The sequence below is a fragment of the Giraffa tippelskirchi genome, chromosome 2 (assembly GCF_054371585.1).
Source record: "Giraffa tippelskirchi isolate mGirTip1 chromosome 2, T2T-mGirTip1v1.2.pri, whole genome shotgun sequence".
Classification (NCBI taxonomy): domain Eukaryota; kingdom Metazoa; phylum Chordata; class Mammalia; order Artiodactyla; family Giraffidae; genus Giraffa; species Giraffa tippelskirchi.
In genome coordinates, this window is record NC_137276.1 from 141026635 (window position 1) to 141049684 (window position 23050).

The 23050-nt window shown below is 39.5% G+C and overlaps 1 protein-coding gene across 18 annotated transcripts in view; it reads left to right on the forward strand.

Moving 5' to 3' along the window:
- FNDC3B (fibronectin type III domain containing 3B) overlaps positions 1 to 23050 on the forward strand; it is a 362295-nt gene that overhangs the window by 204103 nt on the left and 135142 nt on the right. For all 18 annotated transcript variants that reach the window (XR_014077090.1, XR_014077092.1, XR_014077091.1 and 15 more), the window contains 2 exons: positions 7568 to 7811; positions 10828 to 11118. Coding sequence is in view for 11 of the 18 variants with exons in the window: in XM_081570938.1 (XP_081427064.1) it covers positions 7568 to 7811; positions 10828 to 11118 (535 nt within the window). In the remaining 7 variants the exon portion in view is untranslated. The remainder of the gene's footprint in view (positions 1 to 7567; positions 7812 to 10827; positions 11119 to 23050) is intronic.

A 23050-nucleotide genomic window follows, 5' to 3' on the forward strand; every position in this document is an offset into this window, starting at 1 on the left:
GGGTATTTTGAGGGACTTGGAGTTGGTGGGAGAGACAGATCTGTAATCAGTGCTGCAGGATAGAGATGCTGATGGCGGGGTGAGCACTGGTGTGGCCAGAAGAAGCCTTGATGGTTTGTTTGCCTTTTCCTCTGTCTGTGCAGCTGTTTCATGTTGCCCAACCTTTCCTTCTCCTTGTTCACTGCTCAGTTACCAGAATGGCCTGGGAACCCGCTTCAAGTATGTTGGCTACCACTAGGAAGTGAGCACGGACATAACTTTTGCAAACTCATTTGGTCCCACTTTTCTGTGTGCAGCGTGTCACTCAGGCAAGCCAGACTTGCATGCTAACTGCGTGCGTGTGGGCTCACATGTATCCACATGCAGTCTGTTCTGCCCGCATCTTGGATCATCACTGGCCCTTGGGGCAGCCTTTAAAAATTTTTCTTTTGCCTCCTACCATTGAAGCTCCTGTTTTGATTCCTGTTGCTTGCAGCACAGAAGTAGAAGGAGAGAGTTTTCGGAATTGAGGAGTTAATTGAAATTCCTGTGGAGCATATTTCAGTTCAGTAAGGGGAGGAACTACCTTCTCTATTAACTACGAGAAAAGATTGTCAAAACATAAATGTTTTTAAGAGATCCATTTTAGTTCTTGGACTCAGAACTGTACCCGGCCCGCCACCCCACCCCCAGCTCTCTGACTGTGAGTTAGCTTAACTTTACTGAGCTTCATTCCTTTTCTCTCTCAAATGAGGATAACTGTATTTGCCTCCCAAAATTGTTGGGAGGATTTAGTGAGGTGGTAATATTAATAGTAGTAATGGCTAGGAATGTTTTTTCCTACTGTGTAATCAGTTACCATTCTAGTACTTGAACATTGAGTAGCGTTATGTCAAGTAGAAGGTAGTAAAGCAGAGCAGCAGGTATTCAGTAAATAGTTTGTATCTTGACTCCTTTCACAGCTCTTCATAACCTATTTCTAACAGTTCGCTATTTACATATTTATTTTGCAGCATACCTAACTTTGCTCTACATAATGAAAACTTTGGAGTATAGACCAGGATGAAAATCTGGTTCACTAGTTGAACTAAGTGTATGTTTTAATCGTGCTGTGCCTTGGTTTTCTCATGTGCAAGAGAGATGCTAATATCTAGTTCTCCAGTAGTTAGGAAAGTTAACTGAGGTAAATGGTAACAAGCACCCGGCAGACCGTAGGCACAGCCTGTGACCTGCTTTCTCCTCTCCCTCCTGCTGCTCCCGTTAGCACTCCCTCTGGCTATTGCCCCCAGCCTAACTCATTTTGTTTCAATGGTTTTCTTGGTTGTGCTTCTTTTTTTTTTTTTTTTGGTTGTGCTTCTAAACGACACTGGTGCAAGGAAGGCAAACATTCTCCCTCTTTAACCTTTAGTGCCTTATTTTCTGGCCTCTCATCCATGTGTCTAGGCCATAGAATATAAAAGAATACCTGGCACATACAGGTTTCTCAATAAATACTTACTGAACAGAGTAAAAGGACATGATAAAGACTCAAATTACCTGCTGTTTGCCATCAAGCTTTCTTCCTTAGCTAGAGGAAAGTGGCTGGGTGGTTCTGTCCAGGAGGATAGTGAAAGTGAAAATCGCTCAGTCTTGTCCGACTCTTTGTGACCCCATGGACAGTCCATGGAATTCTCCAGGCCAAGATACTGAAGTAGGTAGCTGTTCCTTCTCCAGGAGATCTTCCCAATCTAGGGGTCGAACCCAGGTCTCCCGCACTGCGGGCAGATTCTTTACCAGCTGAGCCACCAGGGAAGCCCAAGAATACTGGAGTGGGTAGCCTATCCCTTCTCCAGGGAATCTTCCCAGGAATTGAACCAGGGTCTCTTGCATTGCAGGCAGATTCTTTACCAGCTGAGCTACCAGGGAAGCCCATCCAGGAGGAATTAAATGCATTACTATTAAAAGAGAATTGTGGGGTTTTTTTTGGGGGGTGGAGCGGATGTTTGTTTTTTCTGTTGTTTTTAAGCAGACAAGGCTCTTAGAATTTATGATAGGAGGCTCTGTTAGGTGGTATATTAATTTGCTCAGGCTGCCGTAACAATGTACCATAGACTGAGTGGCTTAAACAGAAATTACTTCCTTGCAATTCCTGAGGCTATCAATTTGTTTTCTTTTAAGGCCTCTCTTCTTGGCTTGTAGATGGCCTTCTTCCTTTGCTGTCCTCACATGGTCTTCCCTCTGCTTGTCTGTGTCCTAATTTCCTTTTCTTATAAGGATATCAGTCATATTGGATTAGGACCCACCCATCTGACCACATACGACTTCCCTGGTGGCTCAGATGGTAAAGCGTCTGCCTGCAGTGCAGGAGACCTGGCTTCAATCCCTGGGTCGGGAAGATCCCTTGGAGAAGGAAATGGCAACCCACTCCGGTATTCTTGCCTGGAAAATCCCATGGATGGAGGAGCCTGGTGGGCTATAGTCCATGGGGTCGCAGAGTTGGACACAGCTGAGTGACTTCACTTCACTCACATCTGACCACATTTTACTATAATTACTTTGTTAAAGGCCTTATCACCAGATATTGTTACATGCTGAGGTACTGGGTGGTTGGGACTTAAATATATGAGTTGGTGGGGGGCAGGGCAGAGTATACATAATTCATCCCATAAGAGGTGGCAACCTGAGGACCTAGCACAGTGATTTTTTTCAAGGGTCTGTGCCTCTCTGGAGAAAGTGAGTGTTCTGTTGAGTCATAGCTCTAGAAAAACAATTCTAGATGAAGAATACTTGGTCCTGATATCTAGAAAAAAAAATACTTTGTCCTAATTTCTGAACAGAACTCACTAGGACTCAGCCTGATTTTTCTTTTTCTTTTTAGGCTAACTAGACAAGTCAATATTTAGCACGTATTTTTTTCTCACCTTTGAATATCCAGCGCTTAGCTTATAGTCTCTATCAGGAAATAGTTGTTAAATTGAATACTAGTGATTTGCCTGTATGCAGAGGCAACATGCCTCAGGACATTGTCATAGTTTCATTCAGCCCAAAAGGAAACGTCTTGTCTTTTCCATGGTCTTTTATGGAGATTGAAGGCACATTTTTATGGTCTCAGGATTCTTAGACTGAACTCTTTCTAATGTCTACATTCTTCTGCTACAGTAGTATATTTCTTTTTAAACCATAATATTTATGGCCACCATTCCCTGAGTTGCTTATTGTGCATTATTTTTGCTCCTCAGACTTTCTTATTCTTTGGAAGAACATAGGCCTAATTTCCTTAGACATAGATCTCAAGACTGATTTGATAACCAAATATGCTACAGTTTGTGTTATGGAAGAACAGTAAATAAAATATTCAGCACAATTTTTTTTATGTTTGTTTTTAATTATTGCAGAATATTCCACTTCTTATAAATATTTTTAGTCATAAGACCTTGATTGGTTAAGGGAGTATCCCATTACAAGAGTATCCCATTACACATGTACATGTAAATAGACTTTTTTCACAAACACCACAGAATAATTTAAGATAACTAAAAATGGGGCTATGAAACAGTTTTCATATATGCCAGCAATTTGTGGTTTCAAAAAGCTGCTTCTCTAATTAGAAATCTGTTTTTTTTGGTGAAGAAAAGTAATTTATACTTCAGATTTATTAATTTTTGTAATTAGTGGAAATATTTATTCTTATAAAATATAGTAGTAAAAAGATAATGTTTTCTCTGTTTTCTTTTTACTTTTTCTTTTCCCCTCCTTGACTAGAATTCTTACTTTTGTTAGTGCTGTTTGCTCAATTTGTTTTTCTTTAAGTGCTTTAACAAGTCAAAAACTATATAATGAAATGAAAATTATTTCTCTTTCTTCTAACTACCCCTGTTTACCAGCCCAGGGTTGTTCTTCACATTTAGTAAGAGCCCTGTTCTTTTACTACCTTAGTCAAGTCTGTATGGACCGCTTGATCATTCTAAGTTTAACATTGACTGAATTAAGAAAGGTTGTAAGTTTCTAGAAAACAAATACTTTGCTTCTGGGGACCTTCCATTGTCTAGCACAGGACTGAATCAAGGTTTCATGAAAGAGGGACATCTAGAATATGCCCTACTCTTTTCTTAATAGCTAGTGGCAAGGTAGAAGGAAAAAAGACACTATAGAATAAATACATGTTGGTATCAGATGGTAAGAAAAACCCATATTTATACTAAAATTGTACAGAATGTGCTACCATATTCATGCTCTGCATTTTAGACAAACTAGAAGATGCTTGAAATAAATAAATGGAACCTAATCAAACTTACAAGCTTTTGCACAGCAGAGGAAACCATAAACAAAACACAAGGACAACCTGTGAAAGCGGAGAAAATATTTGAAAATGATGCAATATAAGCTTAATTTCCAAAGAAAGGAAACCAATTTTAAAAAGGGGGAGAAAACCTAAATAGACTTTTCTCCAAAGGCATACAGATGGCCAAAAAACACATGAAAATATGCTCAGCATCACTAATTACTAGAGAAATGCAAATCAGAACTACAAAAAAGTATCACCTCACGCTAGTCAGAATGACCATCGTTAAAAAGTCTACAAATAACAAATGCTAGAGAGGGTGTGGAGAAAAGGGAACCCTCCTATGCTGTTGGTGGGAATGTAAATTCGTGTAGCCACTATGGAAAATAGAATGGATGATTCCTTAAAAAACTAAAAATGGAGTTGCCATATGATCCAACAATCCTGTTCCTGGGCATATATCTGCAGAAAACTCTTAATTCAAGAAAATAACATGCACCCCAGTGTACATAGTAGCACTATTTACAGTAGCCAAGACATGCTGCTGCTACTGCTAGGTCGCTTCAGTCATGTCCGACTCTGTGTGACCCCAGAGACGGCAGCCCAGCAGGCTCTCCCGTCCCTGGGATTCTCCAGGCAAGAACACTGGAGTGGGTTGCCATTTCCTTCTCCAATGCCTGAAAGTGAAAAATGAAAGTGAAGTCGCTCAGTCCTGTCCGACTCTTAGCGACCCCATGGACTGTAGCCTACCAGGCTCCTCCATCCATGGGATTTTCCAGGCAAGAGTACTAGAGTGGGTTGCCATTGCCTTCTCCGAGCCAAGACATGGAAACAACCTAAATGTCCATTCACTGATGAATGGATAAAGAAAATGTAATGTGTATGCGTGTGTGTATACATACACATACATACAATGAAATACTATTCAGCCATAAACAATGAAATGATGCCATTTGCACCAATATAAATGGACCTAGAGATTATCATACTAAGTGAAGTAAGCCAGAAAGATAGGACAAATATATGATATCACTTATATATGCAATCTAAAATAGGATACAATTGAACTTATTTATAAAACAGAAGCAGACTCAGACATAGAAAACAAACTTATGGTTACAAAAAGGGGAAAGTGACAGGATGAAGGGAGATGAATGAGGATTTTGGGATCAGCAGATAACAAACTACTATCTATAAAATAACCAACAAAATCCTACTGTATGGCACTAGGAACTATATTCAATATTGTATAGTAAACTGTAGGGAGAAAGAATGTATATATACTGTGCTTCCATGGTGGTTCACATGGTAATGCATCTGCCTGCAGTCTGGGAGACTTGAGTTTGATCCCTGGGTCAGGAAGATCCCCTGGAAGAGGGGGTGGCTACCCACTCCAGTATTCTTGCCTGGAGAATTCCAGGGTTATAATCCCAAAGAGCTGGACATGACTGAGCGACCAACACACATGTTTTCATAGATATATACACTGTATAATTGAATCACTTTGCTGTATACCAGAATCTAATACAACATTGCAAATCAACTATACTTAAATTAAAAAAAGATGCTTTGATAATTATTAGTGTATACATTAGAGAATTTCTAATGTCATGGTTTAAACACCATTTCACATATTCTATAACTTAGCAACCTAAATAAAGTTAATGTGATTAGCTTGCCAAGGCCCGAAAGAGGTTATATTTAATAAAGAATATGTAAAAAGCTACATCCTGAGCTTTAGTAGGGAGTATGACTCAGAATTTTAATTTTATGAAGTTAATGTTGCTTTATTAATGAGCTATTAGCATAGTAAATTCTGAAGTTATTATGTTAATCAGTTCATTAATAAAGATTTTTGTTTTCTTAACATAAAGATTAATGGATATTAATTAAAATAAACCTATTTTGTACATTAAATACAGACTAATAATGTTGATAAACTTGTCATTTTGTCTCAAGCAGTACTTTAAAAAGCAAAGCTTAGCATAATTTTTTTTATTAGAATGTTTTTAGATATGATTAAGTCATTTTATTTTGGCCCCTAATCAGCCTCCTAAGGTATAATGAGAAATCTATTTCAATATACAAGTTTAATTTTCAGTTTTGTTGTTTTTTTAAGCAGAACTTTCTGTCAGTGGATGTGCCTGGTTGTCTTAAGCTTGTTTAGCCCACCTGGTCTCTCTCAGCCCCAGGTTCCACGTTCACTCTCGAGCCATCATTGTCCCCTTCTTTGCAGGGCCCTCACACAGGGCTCACAGGCTTTTACCTGTCCCAACCTTACCAGTTCTGTGAGGTCCCTGAAGCCTCCCCTGATTCTGCCATCTCATGCTCTTGTTCTCTGTACCCCACAGCTTTGCCTTTGGATCACGGTTTCTGTTGCATTATCTCATGTCTTGCATCTCAACAAAATTGTTTGCTCCTAGAGCAGATAGCATGCAGTTGGCTACAGAGCCAATAAATACTGGTATTGTACTGCCTTGTGTTACTTTCCTTGGTTGAATTTTTAAAAAATCATTTGAAGAAAGTATGGATAGAATGTTGATTGGCTCATTCTGCCCATAGCAGGTCCCTGGTCATAATGTCTCCTTCACAACCCCTAGGATGTCATCTGGACATCTTAGGAGCAAAAGGTGTCCTTCTTGATTTGGGATTGCTCAAGTGTTTAATAGGTGGGGATCCCCTCATTTCATCCACAAACTTGGTTCCAGATTGAATGACCTTTCAGTACTATTATAGTTTCTGAAGCTATAGTTTGTAAAGGCAACCTCTCTTGGTTTCTTAAATTTCCAGTGTCATGGAACTATACTTGCTGAAGTGGGTGTGGGGTCGGGTGTTGTTGGGCAGATAATGAAAGCTCAGACCTCTAAAGCATGTTTATGTGACCCAGAACGTCTCTTCTTTCTGGAAAACCACCAGTTGAACAATGTTATTTCTAAAATTCATTTTACTAGTCGAATTTTTTTGTTGTTTAGTCACTAAATCTTATCCGACTCTTCATGACTCCATGAACTATAGCCTACCAGACTCCTCTGTCTATGGAATTCTCCAGGCAAGAATAGTGGAGTAGGCTGCCATTTCCTTCTCCAGGGATCTTCCTGACCCAGGGATTGAACCTAGGTCTCCTGCATTGCAGGTGGATTCTTTACCACTGAGCCACTAGGGAAGCCCAACTAGTTGAATTAGAGAACCAGAATTCAACATGCACTATTTCTCCCCCCTATGGAGAAGAGAAGATTAAAGTTAAGGAGGAAAGTAATTAAATACTATCTACACTCACAGAATATTTGCTAATAATACATACTATATTCTTTTTGTTGTTTTCCCTAGGTGATTGAAGACAATACTGGAGTCCGCCGGGTGGTGGTCACACCCCAATCTCCTGAGTGTTACCCACCAAGCTACCCCTCGGCCATGTCTCCAACCCATCATCTACCCCCCTACCTGACTCACCACCCGCATTTTATCCATAACTCACACACAGCATACTACCCACCTGTTACTGGACCTGGAGATATGCCACCTCAGTTCTTTCCTCAGCATCATCTTCCTCCCACAATATACAGCGAGCAAGGTGAGTAGATTGCTGGCATCTGGAGCTGTTGAAACTGGTTACAAAACTGAAGTAGCTTTAGAGAGCCAGAGAGCCTTTGTTTCTTCTGCAATAAGCATGGTAGAGGAGAATCTATCTGCTGTGTAAAGCTCATTGGAAATTCCTAGCTTTCTTTGTCCTCAGTTATATCTTGAAACTCTTTCTTTATATTTTTTCAAATTCTGTCCCCATCCCACCCCACAAAGCACAAGTAGTGGGCAAGCCACTTCTCATTTCAGAAAAGAGGCAGTAATCTATCATATGTTTCCATGTCCTGTTAACATATTTTTATATGAGAGTGGCCTGAGACAGAGCTGCAGCACATTAGTTCTTAGGCATCCATATGGTCAAGCAGTAGAAGGGAAATTACAAAGGATTTTGTGCCGCATTTCCAATGATAGAAGCCTGTGAGGTCTCAGTAACCTTTGAGTTTTCTGGATGCTCTTTTGCATCTTGACAGAACTCAAAATCCTCTCATTGTTGTCGTGGTCTTCCTGAATGCTGTTTTTAGTTTGAGAATAGCTATTAGTGCAGCCACAGTTTCACTGTTTGTTAGGCAGATACTTACCTTGAAATGAAAAGAGTCTCAGAGATACCGGCATTATGTCTTGTTAGTTTTGGCCTTGGTATTCCTTTAGTCTGAAGCCCTTCTCTGTCAAAATGGATACTAAGAAACCAGATAAGTGAGGGTAAAATTAGAGTTTAAACACCAGAACTTTGCAAAGTAATTTTCTTCTGTGTCTGACTATGAATTGCTTCAAACATTTATTATGTTGGTTTACAGATAAAGTGTATGAGAAATGTCTTCTTGTTTTGGAAGATGTTATTACCTTACTTTCATCAATTATATATATATATATGTGTGTGTGTGTGTGTGTGTGTATGGCTATTTTAAGTGAAATCATCAGTATCCTAATGTAACTTAGGGATAGAATTTAATTTTTTTTTTTTGCAGTAGCATTTAGAAAGAAATTTAATATAATTCAAAAGGCTTAAATGCTGTTATAATAGGGTATAGAGAGGTGACAGCAAAAGTCGAAATCAATACTTTAAATGCATAGAGGCATCAGTAACTTCCTATTGCTGTAGTCTTCTTGCCTAGTAACTTAACACTCCAGAACATCAGACTGGACATAGTCCATGAAAATATTTTGATAAAAACTGAAAAACTTCAGTTAACAATAGTTTTTTTAAAAAATTCAGTACTCATACAATACACATTAAATATTTGAGTATTTGTCAGTTTTCTAGTTGGGTCTGAGCTTAATGACAGTGTGAAAAGCCTTGGCTGTTGACTCATTACTTGATGAAGAGTGTATGACCTGCCTTATTTTAGCAGTCTTTAGTAGAATGCCACACAATTACTGTTTTGTGAATGGTGTCTTTTATAATTTTACACAATAGTATGATTTAAGTTATTAGAATTAAGAAAAAAAAAACTTGTCTTCATTGAATTAGGGTGTTTCGATTTCTTTTCATTAAAATAACACAGAACAATAATGTAAAATAAATGAAAGTGCTGCCTTCATCAATTCCTAATTAAACAGAAAACAAAAATCTTTTTTTATAAATAAAAAGCCTTTATATATTCTTGTACCTTAGTTCTCAATGTGTATGCACCTAAAAGTAGTTCAGACATTTAGTTTCCCAAACTGTATGCATTTTAAAAGTTCTTGATGTTTTAAAATATTACTCTATCAGTACCCATGGTGAGTATTTTAAGTCTCTTGTGATACTTAAAGCCTTTACCATTCTTTTTCTGTGTTTAGACATAATTTACTTGAGCATGCACTCTGTGAATAGAATTGTGTTTCTCTAGTGTAAATTGGTTATCTTGTAAAGATTTTCTTTTTTTAAGTTCTTCCTCGAACTATGTGAACAGAAAGAAAATGAAAAGTGGAGCTTTATCATTCAACAGTTGAAACATCAGTTGTTCAGTTATATAGGGTGACTTTACATTGCTGATGTGCCTAGAACAGTGCTGGTTTGGGTCTTGTATCCAGATGAATAATTAGAAGTGTTCCCTAGCTACCCTCAGAAGTACCCAGATTTAGATTGTAATTTATATGATCACTCTGTGCATCACTCTTTTTTTTGTTATAAACACGTAAGGACCCAGTATCTGTGTTCTATATTATCATTTTTATTAGTATCTAAATATAATTTTTAATTGCTTAAAAAATTTAAACTTAAAATACGTGTTTTCCCCTCAGATCATAAGTTTATTTCACAGGCTTCCATTTTCTTTTGAGCCATGTAAAAACATGGATAGTGAAGCCAGGTGACCTTCTACTAGTCCATGTGTCTTGTCTTCTGATTACCCAGAATACATGTTTAAGACAATAAATGGTTATGTCTGGCACCAGGTTGCAAAGGTAGCTTACATATAGCACTATAATTTCTTGAACATTTCCCTTAATTCTGTGGGCTTTGATTATTTTTAATGGAAATTTCTCATCTCTTCATTTTAGTAGATTTAGTTCAAATGTTGGCTCGTCTAGATGGCACAAATAACCTCTTATATTCTTGTTGCTGTATATCTTCCAGTAGAAATATTCTGTCTGTAAGGATAAGCATACATTTAAATGTTTTGATTCTGAGGACTTATTACTGAAGGGGATATTTGTTTGTTAATTCTTTTTTTGTAGATTGCAACTACTAAGAACAATTGACAGGCAAAATCAAGCTTAATTATATATTCAACTAGAATATGTACTCTTGATAGAAAAGACTCTTTAATATTTTCCATAATCTCTGGAACATTTCTGAACACACAGTATAGTTTCTTTAATGATTAATTATTCCTTTATTGGTTAGAAATGAATGGGAGTATTTTAAACATGTATAATATGCATACCACTCTCTTAAAAATATTTTATACTGTATTTACTGTAAAATATGTTAACTTCTTCCTTCAGGAGACAGGTCATTTGACCATCTAAGACTTTATTATTGAAGATGTAGACTGAGTTTGCATTTCTCCTAACCGTTCTTTTAGAAATTATACCACTCTATGGAATGTCGAGTTACATCACCCGAGAAGACCAGTATAGCAAACCTCCGCACAAAAAGCTGAAAGACCGCCAGATTGACCGCCAGAATCGCCTCAACAGCCCTCCTTCTTCAGTCTACAAGAGCAACTGCACCACCGTGTACAATGGCTATGGCAAGGGCCACAGTGGTGGCGGTGGTGGAGGCGGGGGAGGTGGCAGCGGCGGTGGGCCGGGCATTAAGAAAACAGAGCGACGAGCAAGAAGCAGTCCAAAGTCAAATGATGCAGACTTGCAAGGTAATGTTCAAAGAAGTTTGCCATGAAGAGTGAATTACGAGTTTTGCAGAAGAAGTTTATATCATGGCAGTTGGTCTTTCTTCTGGAAATGATAGGGTAGACCTTCTCTTATCTTTGCTTAGCAAGAACAGGATATTGTATCATCTCTTTTTTATTACTCCTTCATGGCAGAAATGTTATTTCTTTGGTCACGTGGGCCACGTGGCCCAACACGTGGGTTGTTACTTAATCTCAGTAACAACTATCTGAAAGTGTTTTCACATTGGCTTACTTCTGTTGTTTCATTAACTGGACAGATGTAGAAGAGAGTCTAAGTAAAACCAAGTGTGGGGCTAGTTTAAATCTCAACATAATAATACCTCTTAAAACCAGATGTAATTAATTCCACACTATAGTAAAGTTCATCATCTTGTAAGGCAGTATATTTCTGGCTTCCTCATCAGTCATTGTTTAATGCCACCTTTGGCATCTTGAGTGAAGTATTCATAGAACAAGAATGAGAAGGAAGAAATAGTGTCACCACATCCAGATAGAGAGATATCATATCAGCTCAAAGGGCATGTTGGGTTTTTGGTTTTTTTTTTTTTTTTTTAAGACTGATTTTATGGCTGTAGATCAGTTAATTTGGGGAAGAAGGTATGTATGTTGTAAATGAAGTTTTTAGATGAAATTCAGACACAACCTGTTCTTATACCGCAGGAGTTAAAAACAAGCTTTTTATATGGGTGTATGTAGAAGATTGACTTAAGGGAAGCCAAAGAAGAACATTTTGATAAGTTAGGTGAGATTACAGATGTAGATAAACAAAGTCATGTAAAAGACAAAGTCAGAACTGATTATAATACGGTTAAATATATTCCTTCCTTTTTGGACCTCAACTAGGTAGAAAAAGGCACTGTGTATGTGAGAATATGTTTGTGAATGAAAACCAATTAGTGTGTGGTTGACTGCATAGGGAAGAGTGGCCTCTGTCAGGGCTGAGGAAAGTTAGGTAAAACCAGACTTCGGTATCAGCATTTCGCTCCATGTTATTTACATGAGTGAACTGTAGCAAGAATAAGAGTAATAATAAGATATAGTGAAAAGTGAACAGTCATTTCTCTGAGTGAAATGAATCATAGATGCGTGTCATTTTGTTCTTTATTCTTTTCTGTATTTTCCAAGTTATATTTAATTATCATGCATTATTATTGCAATTATTAAACAAAGCATAAATAAGTATATAAGAGAAACCCAAGATTTAAGAGGCTTTTAAATAGCTTCTAGAGGAAAGTACTATGTCTGTTATATAGAGTAAGTTTTAGCTAAATGATACTACAATTTCAAAGTTTGAAATTCAGGTATTAGCAATGTTGTAATTTTAAATCATAGCATATAAAATAATTCATACACATATACACAAACACACAAGATTAGAAATAGGTTGTCCTAAGGAGAATTTTAATCTATAGAAAAGAGAAAAAGAATGTATTAGCTGTCTTCAGAGAGCTTACCAAGTCTGAAGACCTTGGTTACTTGATTCATTCTTTAATAATTTTTGCCCTGCCTTGTATCAGAAAAGATTTAAGACAGATGACATAGTTAAATATAATACAGGCAAATAAAACAAATTTGGGAAGATCTAAAAGGCTGAAAGATTATAAGAGAAGGTAAATAAGATGAAGCAGGGTTGAAGTTAGCATATAAAGTTAATGTATTATGGATTAACTGGAGAAGGCAATGGCACCCCACTCCAGTACTCTTGCCTGGCAAATCCCATGGATGGTGGAGCCTGGTAGGCTGCAGTCTATGGGGTCGCTAAGAGTCAGACACGACTGAGCGACTTCACTTTTACTTTTCACTTTCATGCATTGGAGAAGGAAATGGCAACCCACTCCAGTGTTCTTGCCTGGAGAATCCTAGGGACAGCAGAGCCTAGTGGGCTGCCGTCTATGGGGTCGCACAGAGTCGGACACGACTGAAGCGACTTAGCAGCAGCTGCAAAACTAAGTACCTTCCTTATATATGCAATTATTTCCTTTTGTATATATTTAAATATGTAAGCTACCGTATATTTTAATATCCTATCATAGCTATTAGATAGAAAATGGATTTGCATTGAAATCAACACTGAAATGCTTGTTAATGTGTATATGTTTACAGTCATTTTGTCATTTTACCTTATGACAGAGAATATAATTATTCTGAGCACCTCAAACTCTTTGCTGTTGTGTAGAAAACATGTTACTGTGTTGGTAACAGTGAGATTACTCTTGCTATAGCCTTTTAGAAGTGTGTGTTTCACAGTGAAAAGAGAAAATATTTTTCTCTCACCTTCAGTTCAAGCTCAGTGTGTTACTCCTGTTCTCATCATAGTATTTGCCTCCTCAGAATCACTCCAAGTGCTGCTCTCCAGGTGGTTTAGCCATGAAACATAAAATCAGATGGAGTATTATCTTATGTACTCTAGCTCATTCCAGTAAGGATCAGAGGGAGTTTACATGTTGGATAAAAAATATGTATTTACCCAAATGAGTTGAAAATTTATATCCTCACCCCCAAAAATGCACAGGTATGTTTAGAGCAGCTTTACTCTTAAGTGCCAAAACTTGGAAGCAACCAGAATGTCCGTCAGCCAGTAAATGGATAAATAAACTGGTATATCCAGACATGGAATATTACTCTACACTGAAAAGAAATGAGCTGTCTAACTATGAATGACATGGAGCCACCTTAAATATGCATTACTAAGTAAAACAAGCCAGTCTGAAAGGGCTACATAATGTATGATTCCAACTACCTAATAGGAAAAGGCAAAATTATGGAGATGGTAAAAAGATCTACAGTTGTCAGAGACTGGGGGAGGGAGGGATGAATAAGCCAAGCACAGAGGTTTTGAGGGCAGTGAAACTATTCTGTCTGGTACTGTAATGGTAGGCTTACATCATATACAGTTATCAAAACCCATACAGTGTACAACACTAAGAGTTACATGTACGCTAGTGTAAACTATGGACCTGGTGGTGGTGATGTGTCAGTGTACATCAGTTGTAACAAATACAGTGCTCTGGTGTGGATTTTGATAGGTGGGAGAGAATACGTGTATTTGGGGGTGGGGTGTATCCGGGTGTTCTTTGTAACTGCTCGGTTTTGCTCTGCAACTAAATCTTCTGTAAAAAGTAGTGTATAAAAAAATATCTAAGGAAACTGAGGACAAATAAAAGGAAGACATGAGTAACGTTGTATATAAAAGAATCCCACAGAGTTGCCTGATGTTGTTGTTTAGTTGCTCAGTCCTGTCGACTCTTTGCGACCCCATGAACTGCAGTACACCAGGCTTCCCTGTTCATCACCATCTCCCAGAATTTGTTCAAACTCATGTCCACTGAGTTAGTGATGCCATCCATCCATCTCATCCTCTGTTGTCCCCATTTCCTCCTGCCTTCAATCTTTCCCAGCATCAGGGTCTTTTCCAATGAGTCACCTCTTCCCATCAGGTGGCCAAAGTATTGGAGCTTCAGCATCTGTCCTTCCAGCGAATATTAAGGGTTGACTTCTTTCAGGATTAACTGGTTTGATCTCCTTGCAGTCCAAGGAACTCTCAAGAGTCCTCCAATACCACAGTTCAAAAGCATCAATTCTTCGGCGCTCAGCCTCCTTTATGGTCCAACTCTTACATCTGAATATGACTACTGGAAAAACCAGTAAGGCTCTAGAGTAGTCAATGAAGCAGAAGTAGATGTTTTCCTGAAATTCTCTTGCTTTTTCTATGATCCAGCAGATGTTGGCAATTTGATCTCTGGTTCCTCTGCCTTTTCTAAATCCAGCTTGTATATCTGGAAGTTCTCAGTTCACATACTGTCGAAGACTAGCTTGAATGATTTTATGTCATCTCTTTGGCTTTGAGCCTCCAGGTTGTCCAAGCAAAGAGGGAATCATGAATCAGGTGGAGTAAGTGAACAAAAGCTCCTCTGGTTTGTGGAGTCCATTATGTTGTTTATAATGCTTTAGCACTGTGGCCCTCAGAATGTGGTTGTTGGCTAAAAGGATCCCACAATTATTCTTCTGCCTTCTTTTAAGTGAGAACATTCTCCCAGAGCATCTTTTTCCTTGAATATACAACAGTTGACTTCCGTACCTGGGAAATGCGTCTTTGAGATAATTCATAAGTTTACAATGCCATCTGATTAATATTAAACTAAAAGTTAATTCTAGTACATTGACCTGTTTACATTCATATGTCATTTGCACGTGATTAGGTTTTATACTTAGCCTTGAAGTGCGGCTTGTGGTATTATTTTTCTACGTTCTACTTAAGATGCCCACATTGCCAGAGAAGGCCAACCTTTTTTCCTCAGAATTCCCTAGCTTTTGAGGGAGTCTGCTTAAGTTACTTAGCATCTTTCTACCACTTAGAAAATAACAAATGTGAAAGGAAAAAGGCAAACTTCAAATTTGTACCTGGTCCTGTGATAGCGAAGAAAACACATTATGTTAACCTAAAGAAATCAACACATTAAAAAGACAGAGATACGTTAATTACTCTCTTGAAACCTGGTTCTCTTGGTTGACTGTACTTCAGAAACACCAATGGGACTTCCAAAAAACGCAGACTCCCTCAACCTCATTTCAGACCTGCTCAACCAGAATCTCTTCACTTGATCGGGCTTGATGTTTTTGATCAAACCTCCACTGAGAATGGTGACCAGCAAGATAGAGAACTACTGTTCTGATATCAAGGATGGTTATAGAAAGTGTGGTTTGCTATGTTGTACACGATATGAAGTAGCAACTTTAATTCAGCATGCTTGCACCACCCTCTGAAAGTACGTATGATGCATAGTACTTACTAATACTTAGTAAATATTTGTGGAAAGAGTCCTGTGTACTTAACTACTCTGTTGGCTTCTACTTGGCAGCCAACCACTCTGTTCATTGACTGGTACTTTTGGGAAAACAGCTTAGGACAAAGTCCCACAGTACCATCAGGGAGATGCAGGATTCCTGTCTTTTTGCACACCTTGGTGTGGGCAGAGAACAGTTGGGGCTTTGGTATCAGACATATTTGGCTTAGAATTGGGTTTTGTTACTTGTTGACTATTTGCTTTTTGTATTCCCTGAATCTCTGTATTCTTATCTATAAAATGGGTATTTTAATTCCCAGTGGGAAATATCAAAAGTAGTTTAGCTCGATTCTTAACACCTCTGTATAATGGTCATCTTTTTTACTTGACTGTTCTTATCATCTTCCTCTTGTAATCTTAGGGTCAACTCTCATCAAGGTGTGTCTTCTCAAAACAAGTATCTCTGTATGCCCCTGCGTCCCCATCTGATGCCCTCTCTCTTGCATTCATGCCCTTTCCCTGCAGCTCCTTCCCCTGGAAGCCAGAAGTGGCTTCCTTCTGCTTAAGCTGTCTTCATTTTGAAAGCTAAACCCGGTACTCCTGGACCTCTACCTCTGGAAGTCCCATCCAGGCTCTCTTGGAGAGGTTGCTACTGAATCTCATCAGGGGCAGAAATGTGCCTCCTGCCCAGAGGTGCCAGATTTCACACAGCTTCTCATCGCCCCATTATGGACCCCTAAAGTTCCAAGTGAGTGAGAACGCTTGGTGCCCTCTTGGGGAATCCTTTCTAATGGATCCTGTCTTTGGCATCTCCTCATTCATTTTTTAGAAACCTGAGTTGGGAGTCCCTGTGCTCAGCCTGAGAAGGACCGCCTTATATTTTAATATACATCCTTATCCGTATTCCTCTCCATCCCATCCTCTGATTATGGCTGCACCTCCATCAGATTTGAACATGCTATTCCCCTCTCCTTATGGAACCTCTGTGGTGGTCCCCATTGTCTAAGCTGCTTGATGCTCGCCTTCCCAAGTACTTTAGATTTCCTCACCAGATGTCCAAATTTTTGCCCTATCTCAGGAATATGCCTCATTCTCTCTTCTTGTCCTTCCAGTCCCTCTGCCTAGCGCACTCCAACTCAGATCTTCAAGAGCTAGGTCAGTTATCACCTCTTCTGTTAAGCCTGCCTGTCTCCCAAGGCATAGCAAGGGCAGGTTGACTAGGAGAAAATATTTCAAGAATTTTCCCCTCCTTTTTCTTTTCCTTAACTAACATTTGATTTTAGATCAGTGCTTGGGTTCCATGTCCATAGTTGGTCCAGAACAGGAATGAAACTAGCTGTCCTTGTGTGCAGAGAGTTGTGCAAGAAGAGCTCAGCCTCTTCTGTGGCCCAAACCCAGTTAAAATTGTCATGTTCCTTTTATCAGAGAAACTAAAAAAAAGTTTCTGTTGCTCTTTGTTGAGTGAGAGGGAAGTTTCATCCTTTCATTTTATCCTTGGTAAAAACCAAAGTGCATGGTATAAACTCAGAGGGATACCATTTTGTAATTGCAATCCCCTAGTTTTTAACCAGCATTGTAGCCTCTTTGTCATATATCCTGAGTTGGAAAGTAAGGTTGTCTGTTGGTACTGTTTTAGAAATGTTGATGTGAAGCCAGAATGAAAAATAAAAACTATGGTGAGGATCTACTGTCTGATAATATGAAAAGACTTGTGCAATCTCATTAATAATGGGGGTGGGTAGATGGTTTGGGTAGGGGGAGGCAGAAAGAGAAAGAACATCAAGAGTGTTTATAAGTCAAAATCTACAAACACTTGTGTGTGTGTGTGTGTGTGTGTGTATAAAAGTATTTCATGTGTGCAGTTGATACTGCTGACATTTACCTCATCCTGGGTTTATCTTTTTTACTCATTACTTGAACATTTTAAAACCTTAATGGAATTGTAAGATAGCAATTGGTTGTGTTTTGGACTGTGTGATGCATAACAAGTCATCTCACTGTAACTCCGTTTCCCCTTCAGTAAAGTGAATGGGTGAGTTAAAGTCAGGGATGTTCAAAATCTTATCGAAGAGCATATCTTCCTTTTTCAAAAAGTCTTATGTGGATCCCCAGTTAAATACAGTAACCTTCCTCCCCTGCCACCACCTCCCTCTCTTTCCCTCTGTCTCTCTTTGTTACCTACACGCACACACACATGTACGTGTGCACCATGAAAGCAGGTAGAATCGGTGTGCTGCTGTGTCTAGGGTGCGAGACACAGGCACTTGTCATCCACATGGCTGTTTTCATTCTCACCTGAACCCTGGCTATTCAGTCCCAGGCTCCTGCTTTCTCACCATCTTGGAGCTTCTAAGAACTGTGCCCCCCTGGCCTACCCCAGACCTACGGGATTATAGTTGGTGGACATGGGGCCCAGCAACCTGTGTTTTGTTGGGTTCTCCAGGTGGTGTTGGGTTCTCCAGGTGGTGATCAGGCACAGTAACGTTCGAAAACCAACTGGCCCTGTGAATGCCAAACAATGTTTAAGGAAGATTTTAAATGAGCGGTATGGGAGGCATTCCATTAAAACACTGGATTTAAGCTGAAGCATATTCCTTTTGTGGTACCTGTATATGTATATGTGAGGGGTAGGGAGGGGAAGTTCCTTTTTTGTCTCTATCATGTAAATAGTAGCTTATGGCAAAACCTCTAGAACTTAGAGGGCCATATGGGGAAAAATTGAAACAAAACGGTAAGAATTTCAAATATAGAAGAAGATGAAGATACAATATACTTTTGGCATTTGACCTTTGGAATTGTTGATAATCTAGAGATTCAGTTACACATTTGATAAAATTCTATCACATAGAATCATAATTTCTAATCATAACATTGAAAGCCGGTGACAAAAGCATCATTCTTGTGCTTTTCTCCTTCAGAGGCCGTAAACTGCCTTCTCATCCCCAGTAGCAGTATACCAAGTTTTTGTATCCTGATCCCTTCTCAGATGGCCCTCCCTGACATTTTCTTCTTTTCCTACATTTGGCTATTACTGTTCAGACAACAGAATCTGACCCCAGTATCTCTTTACTGATAATTAGCATGAACGCTTATTCATTCTGCAGATAAGAATTGCTGTGGTAAGGCTGTGGACAGCCTTTTCCTCCGGAGCTCTGAGATTATGAGCATCTGTGGGTTCTTGGAGGCTCTCTCTTGCTGGGTGGCTTGGCTCTGGGAGGAGGTGGCTGCATCCACCTGTGCAGGGCTGACAGTGGTTGCCTTTGTTTGGAAGGAGGAGCCTGATGTTAATAAGGTCTGGAATGTGGGGAGTCCAAGCAGATTTTCTTTTGGAATTTTTTTGGTCCTGGCTCCCCTTAAGAGATAGCACTGGTGCTTTTCTGTTTGAGATGTTTAGTGGGGCTTTCACACTTCATGAGTGGCTGATTTCTTCTTTCACTTATAGCCTTTTTATCTCATGAGCACATACCTCTTAGGCGTACTCAGGCTGGGTGTATTGGAAGAGAGTTTGCTTGTGGAGGGAACAGGGGTCCTTTCTCCCAATGTGGGTACTTTCTGCACTGCATTTAAAAATGTACAGTTTCTAGCTGGCTTTTCATGATTGCTTCATCTCTCAAGTCTCTGGTGATGATAAATCCCGTGTGTTTTCACCTGTCTGCAGCTGCATTTGAACCCTGTGTATGGCAAATATATCAAGAAAACATGAAAAAAAAAGAATTAAAAATGAGCTCAGGTCAGTGGAATTCATCCATTCTTCTGCCAAGTACAGTCTGAAAAGTGAAAATAGTCCAAGGAAACCCAAATAACTTTTCTTTTTTTAAAGGGACAATGTGGACCCTTGGATCAGAATGCAAGATACACTCATTTTGGCAAGAAACTGGGCAATTAACACCCTTACTTCCATTTTAGACATAGGCTGCCAGATCTATCCCCTAGTCTCGAAGGCCCCTGAGTGATGCTGAAAGAGGTCTGAGCAGGTTTTCAGGCCTTGCACCAACTGCCTACGTGTTGGCTGGAAGGCAGGCAGTCTGGGGGACATACGGCTGTTTTCAGAAAGAGGGTGCTGCTCACTGACGTATGCTTTCTGACCTGGGCACTATCCTCTAGGGGCCAGAGAAATCCAGCCATGAGTCACTTTTTCAGTAAGATGCCAGTGTGCTGATATATATATATATATTTTTTCCTTCCAGAGGCATTGACTTTCCTGGTGCAGAGGTAAAATCTGCAGTTCAGATTTTTGAGGAAAAAATCTGGAAACTGCGGTGGCCCACATTTTTGATAATGAATATGGTGTGTAGTTGTCTTTATCAAGTTCCATCACTTATCTTTTGTCTTTTGCCCTTTCCCCCCTGTATTTTTTTTAAATCCCCTTATGTTTTTGATGCAATCTGGAATGTTAACTACATGGTTCTTTCAACAGGCAGGATGAGATATTTTTGTCATGTCAGTTTAAGAAGTCTTAACCCATTAAATCATACTTGAAACTTCCCATTTTTCACTTACATATAAAAGGACAAAACAATATGCAAATTTTTTTTTTTTTGAGTTTTCTCTTGCAGTGAGTGTTCACCAGAAGATTGAGCGCAGAATTTTGATTAGTTTCTACCATATGTAGTACTTAACTCTGTGAACCCGTATTATTTTCTCTGCCTTTTTTGCTTTCTTGGGAACTGATCATAGAGGCATTTAGATGACATCAGAACCCATGTTGGTAAAATACATGTCATCCCAAAGAACACTTTAAATAGCAAGTATAAGTGATGACATGGTTTGTTTCTGGTACATATATAACCTTCAATTTTATTGAATTGAAACTTCTACATGTTATTCTCTCATTTAGCTGAATTGAATTCTGGATTTAACTGGGTCAGAGAGCATCATCACAAATGTGCCATACTTGGAAGCAAAATGGTATACTAGTTGGGACCATGCAGATCTGGGTTTAGTCCCCTCTCTGCCCCTTGTGAACCTTGTGCCTTTGGGCAAGATAGTTACCCTCTCTAATTTTCAGTTTCTTCATGTCTGTATAAATTTGGGACCACTAATAGCACCTACTTCAGAGGGCTGTCATGAGTTCTTAATACAATTTTAGAGGCACTCAGTACTTTGGAAATGTTTCAGAATATGGATAAAGACAGACCATGGCATTTTTCTGCTTAAGAGTACTTCCTTGTGGGGATCATGTTAGCAGAACCCTGGGCCTGGGAACATGCCCCTTGGAGAGCTGAAGGTCACCGAGTCCTGTGTTCTGAGTCAACACTGAGTAACTTTCAGTGCCAAGGATTTGAGATATGAGGGGAGTCAGGGGGCATCCAGTCCCCAGAAAAGACCGCGACAGTTGCTGCCCACAGACAGCTTGGTGAATTCTGGGCAAGAATAACAGTCTGCCTCTGTCTTTCCTCTGCCTCCTGTCTGGTCCAGACTCTCCTGTGAGGCTGAGGAGTAGGCCAGCCTGATTCTGTGTCTGGACCTGCTCAACACCCTACTTCAAAGTACTTTGCTAGATATTAGAAGTGTTGAAAAAAGAGGGAGATGGCTGAAGATGACTTGGGCAAGCAATGGCTTGTCTATATTTATTTTGCTGTCACTCATATTACTTGGTCCAGTGGGGTCGCAAACAGTTGGACATGACTGAGCGACTTCACTATTTAGCTTATCCACATGGGTCAACTAACGGTCTTAACCCATGTGGATAAGCTAAATAGTGAAGTCGCTCAGTCATCTCCAACTGTTTGCCACCCCACTGGACCCCTGCCAGGCTCCTCCATCCGTGGGATTCTCCAGGCAAGCATATTGGGGTGAGTTGCCATTTCCTTCTCCAGGAGATCTCCTGAGCCAGGGATCAAACCTGGATCTCCCGCATTGCAGGCAGATTCTTTACCTTTTGAGCCACCAGGGAATCCCAGGCTAGCTAGGAACACCACTAAATTTCAAGGTCTTTTACAGTTTTTCCTTATACCTCAGAAGCCATCCCTATGTACATTCTGTTGGTCATATTATGTTGGTCACATATTGTATCTGTTGATGCAGTGTGGAAGGTGTGAATACCAGGAAAGGATGATCACGGGGCAGGAAGCCTCACAGAAGCTGGCCACCACATGGTGTGTGTAGTCAGAAACCATTCCTGTAAATACTCTATCTAAAATAGTCTTAGCATTTGTGATAGAATTTTGGCAACTTTCCAGCTGTTATGTCAGCATTTTGATTTTGTTACTGAGTCTCCTGTGGAATGGTCCTCTGGGATTCCTGTATGTAACTGTGGAATGGTCCTCTGGGATTCCTGTATGTAACTGCTGTGTGGAATGTCTGGTTTCACAAGGTCAGTTTCTTGTAACATGACAATTACAGTCAATATTGCAGATGTGCTAATGACAGGTCGTCCTCTCTGCTGTGACCAGCCGTGGCTTTAATTTTAAATTTCATTTGCCCAACCACACTCACCACAGTATAGCAGACTGTATCATGCTGTTCCAGTTTTTGGTACTATCATGAGACCTTGAAATCTATTAAGAATGAAATAGAGAACACAAAGGTAAAATGGGAAAGGTCCATGAGAAATAATAGTGACGTTAGCTGAATGCTTGAGATTTAAGATTTGCAAGGTAGAGAGTGCAAATTGTCCTTGTAGTTGACTATAAAGATCTCCTCTTTTTTTTCCTTCTGGTGCTGAATTTGCATTGTGAAAAAAATACTTTTTATACATGCTCACCCACCCCCACCCAACTATAGCTACTACTTTCCCAACTGCATCAGAAGAATGGCGCTTTCCATGTAGGTGCTGAGCTCACAGGGTAGGAAAGAACAGGTGATAGTGGTGGGAGTGACTTGCTCCAGGCACAAAAGGAAATTGTGACATTCAGGAAAGTTGGAAAATGGAGGCAGGAGTGAAAGGAGAAGGGCCTCAGAGGAATGGCACATTGAAACAAAAGGACAGGGCAAAGGGAAAAACAAGCAGAGTGAAAGGGGCAGATGTGGTTGACGGGGAGATTAGTTGGATAGTAGAATAAAGATGATTTGGAGAAAAACAAGAGGCAGAAAAGAAGAGAGGTTTCATGGTTCCATTTTCATAGATTCCATTCCTCCCAGCATTTTCCAGAGGAGTGGGACGCAGC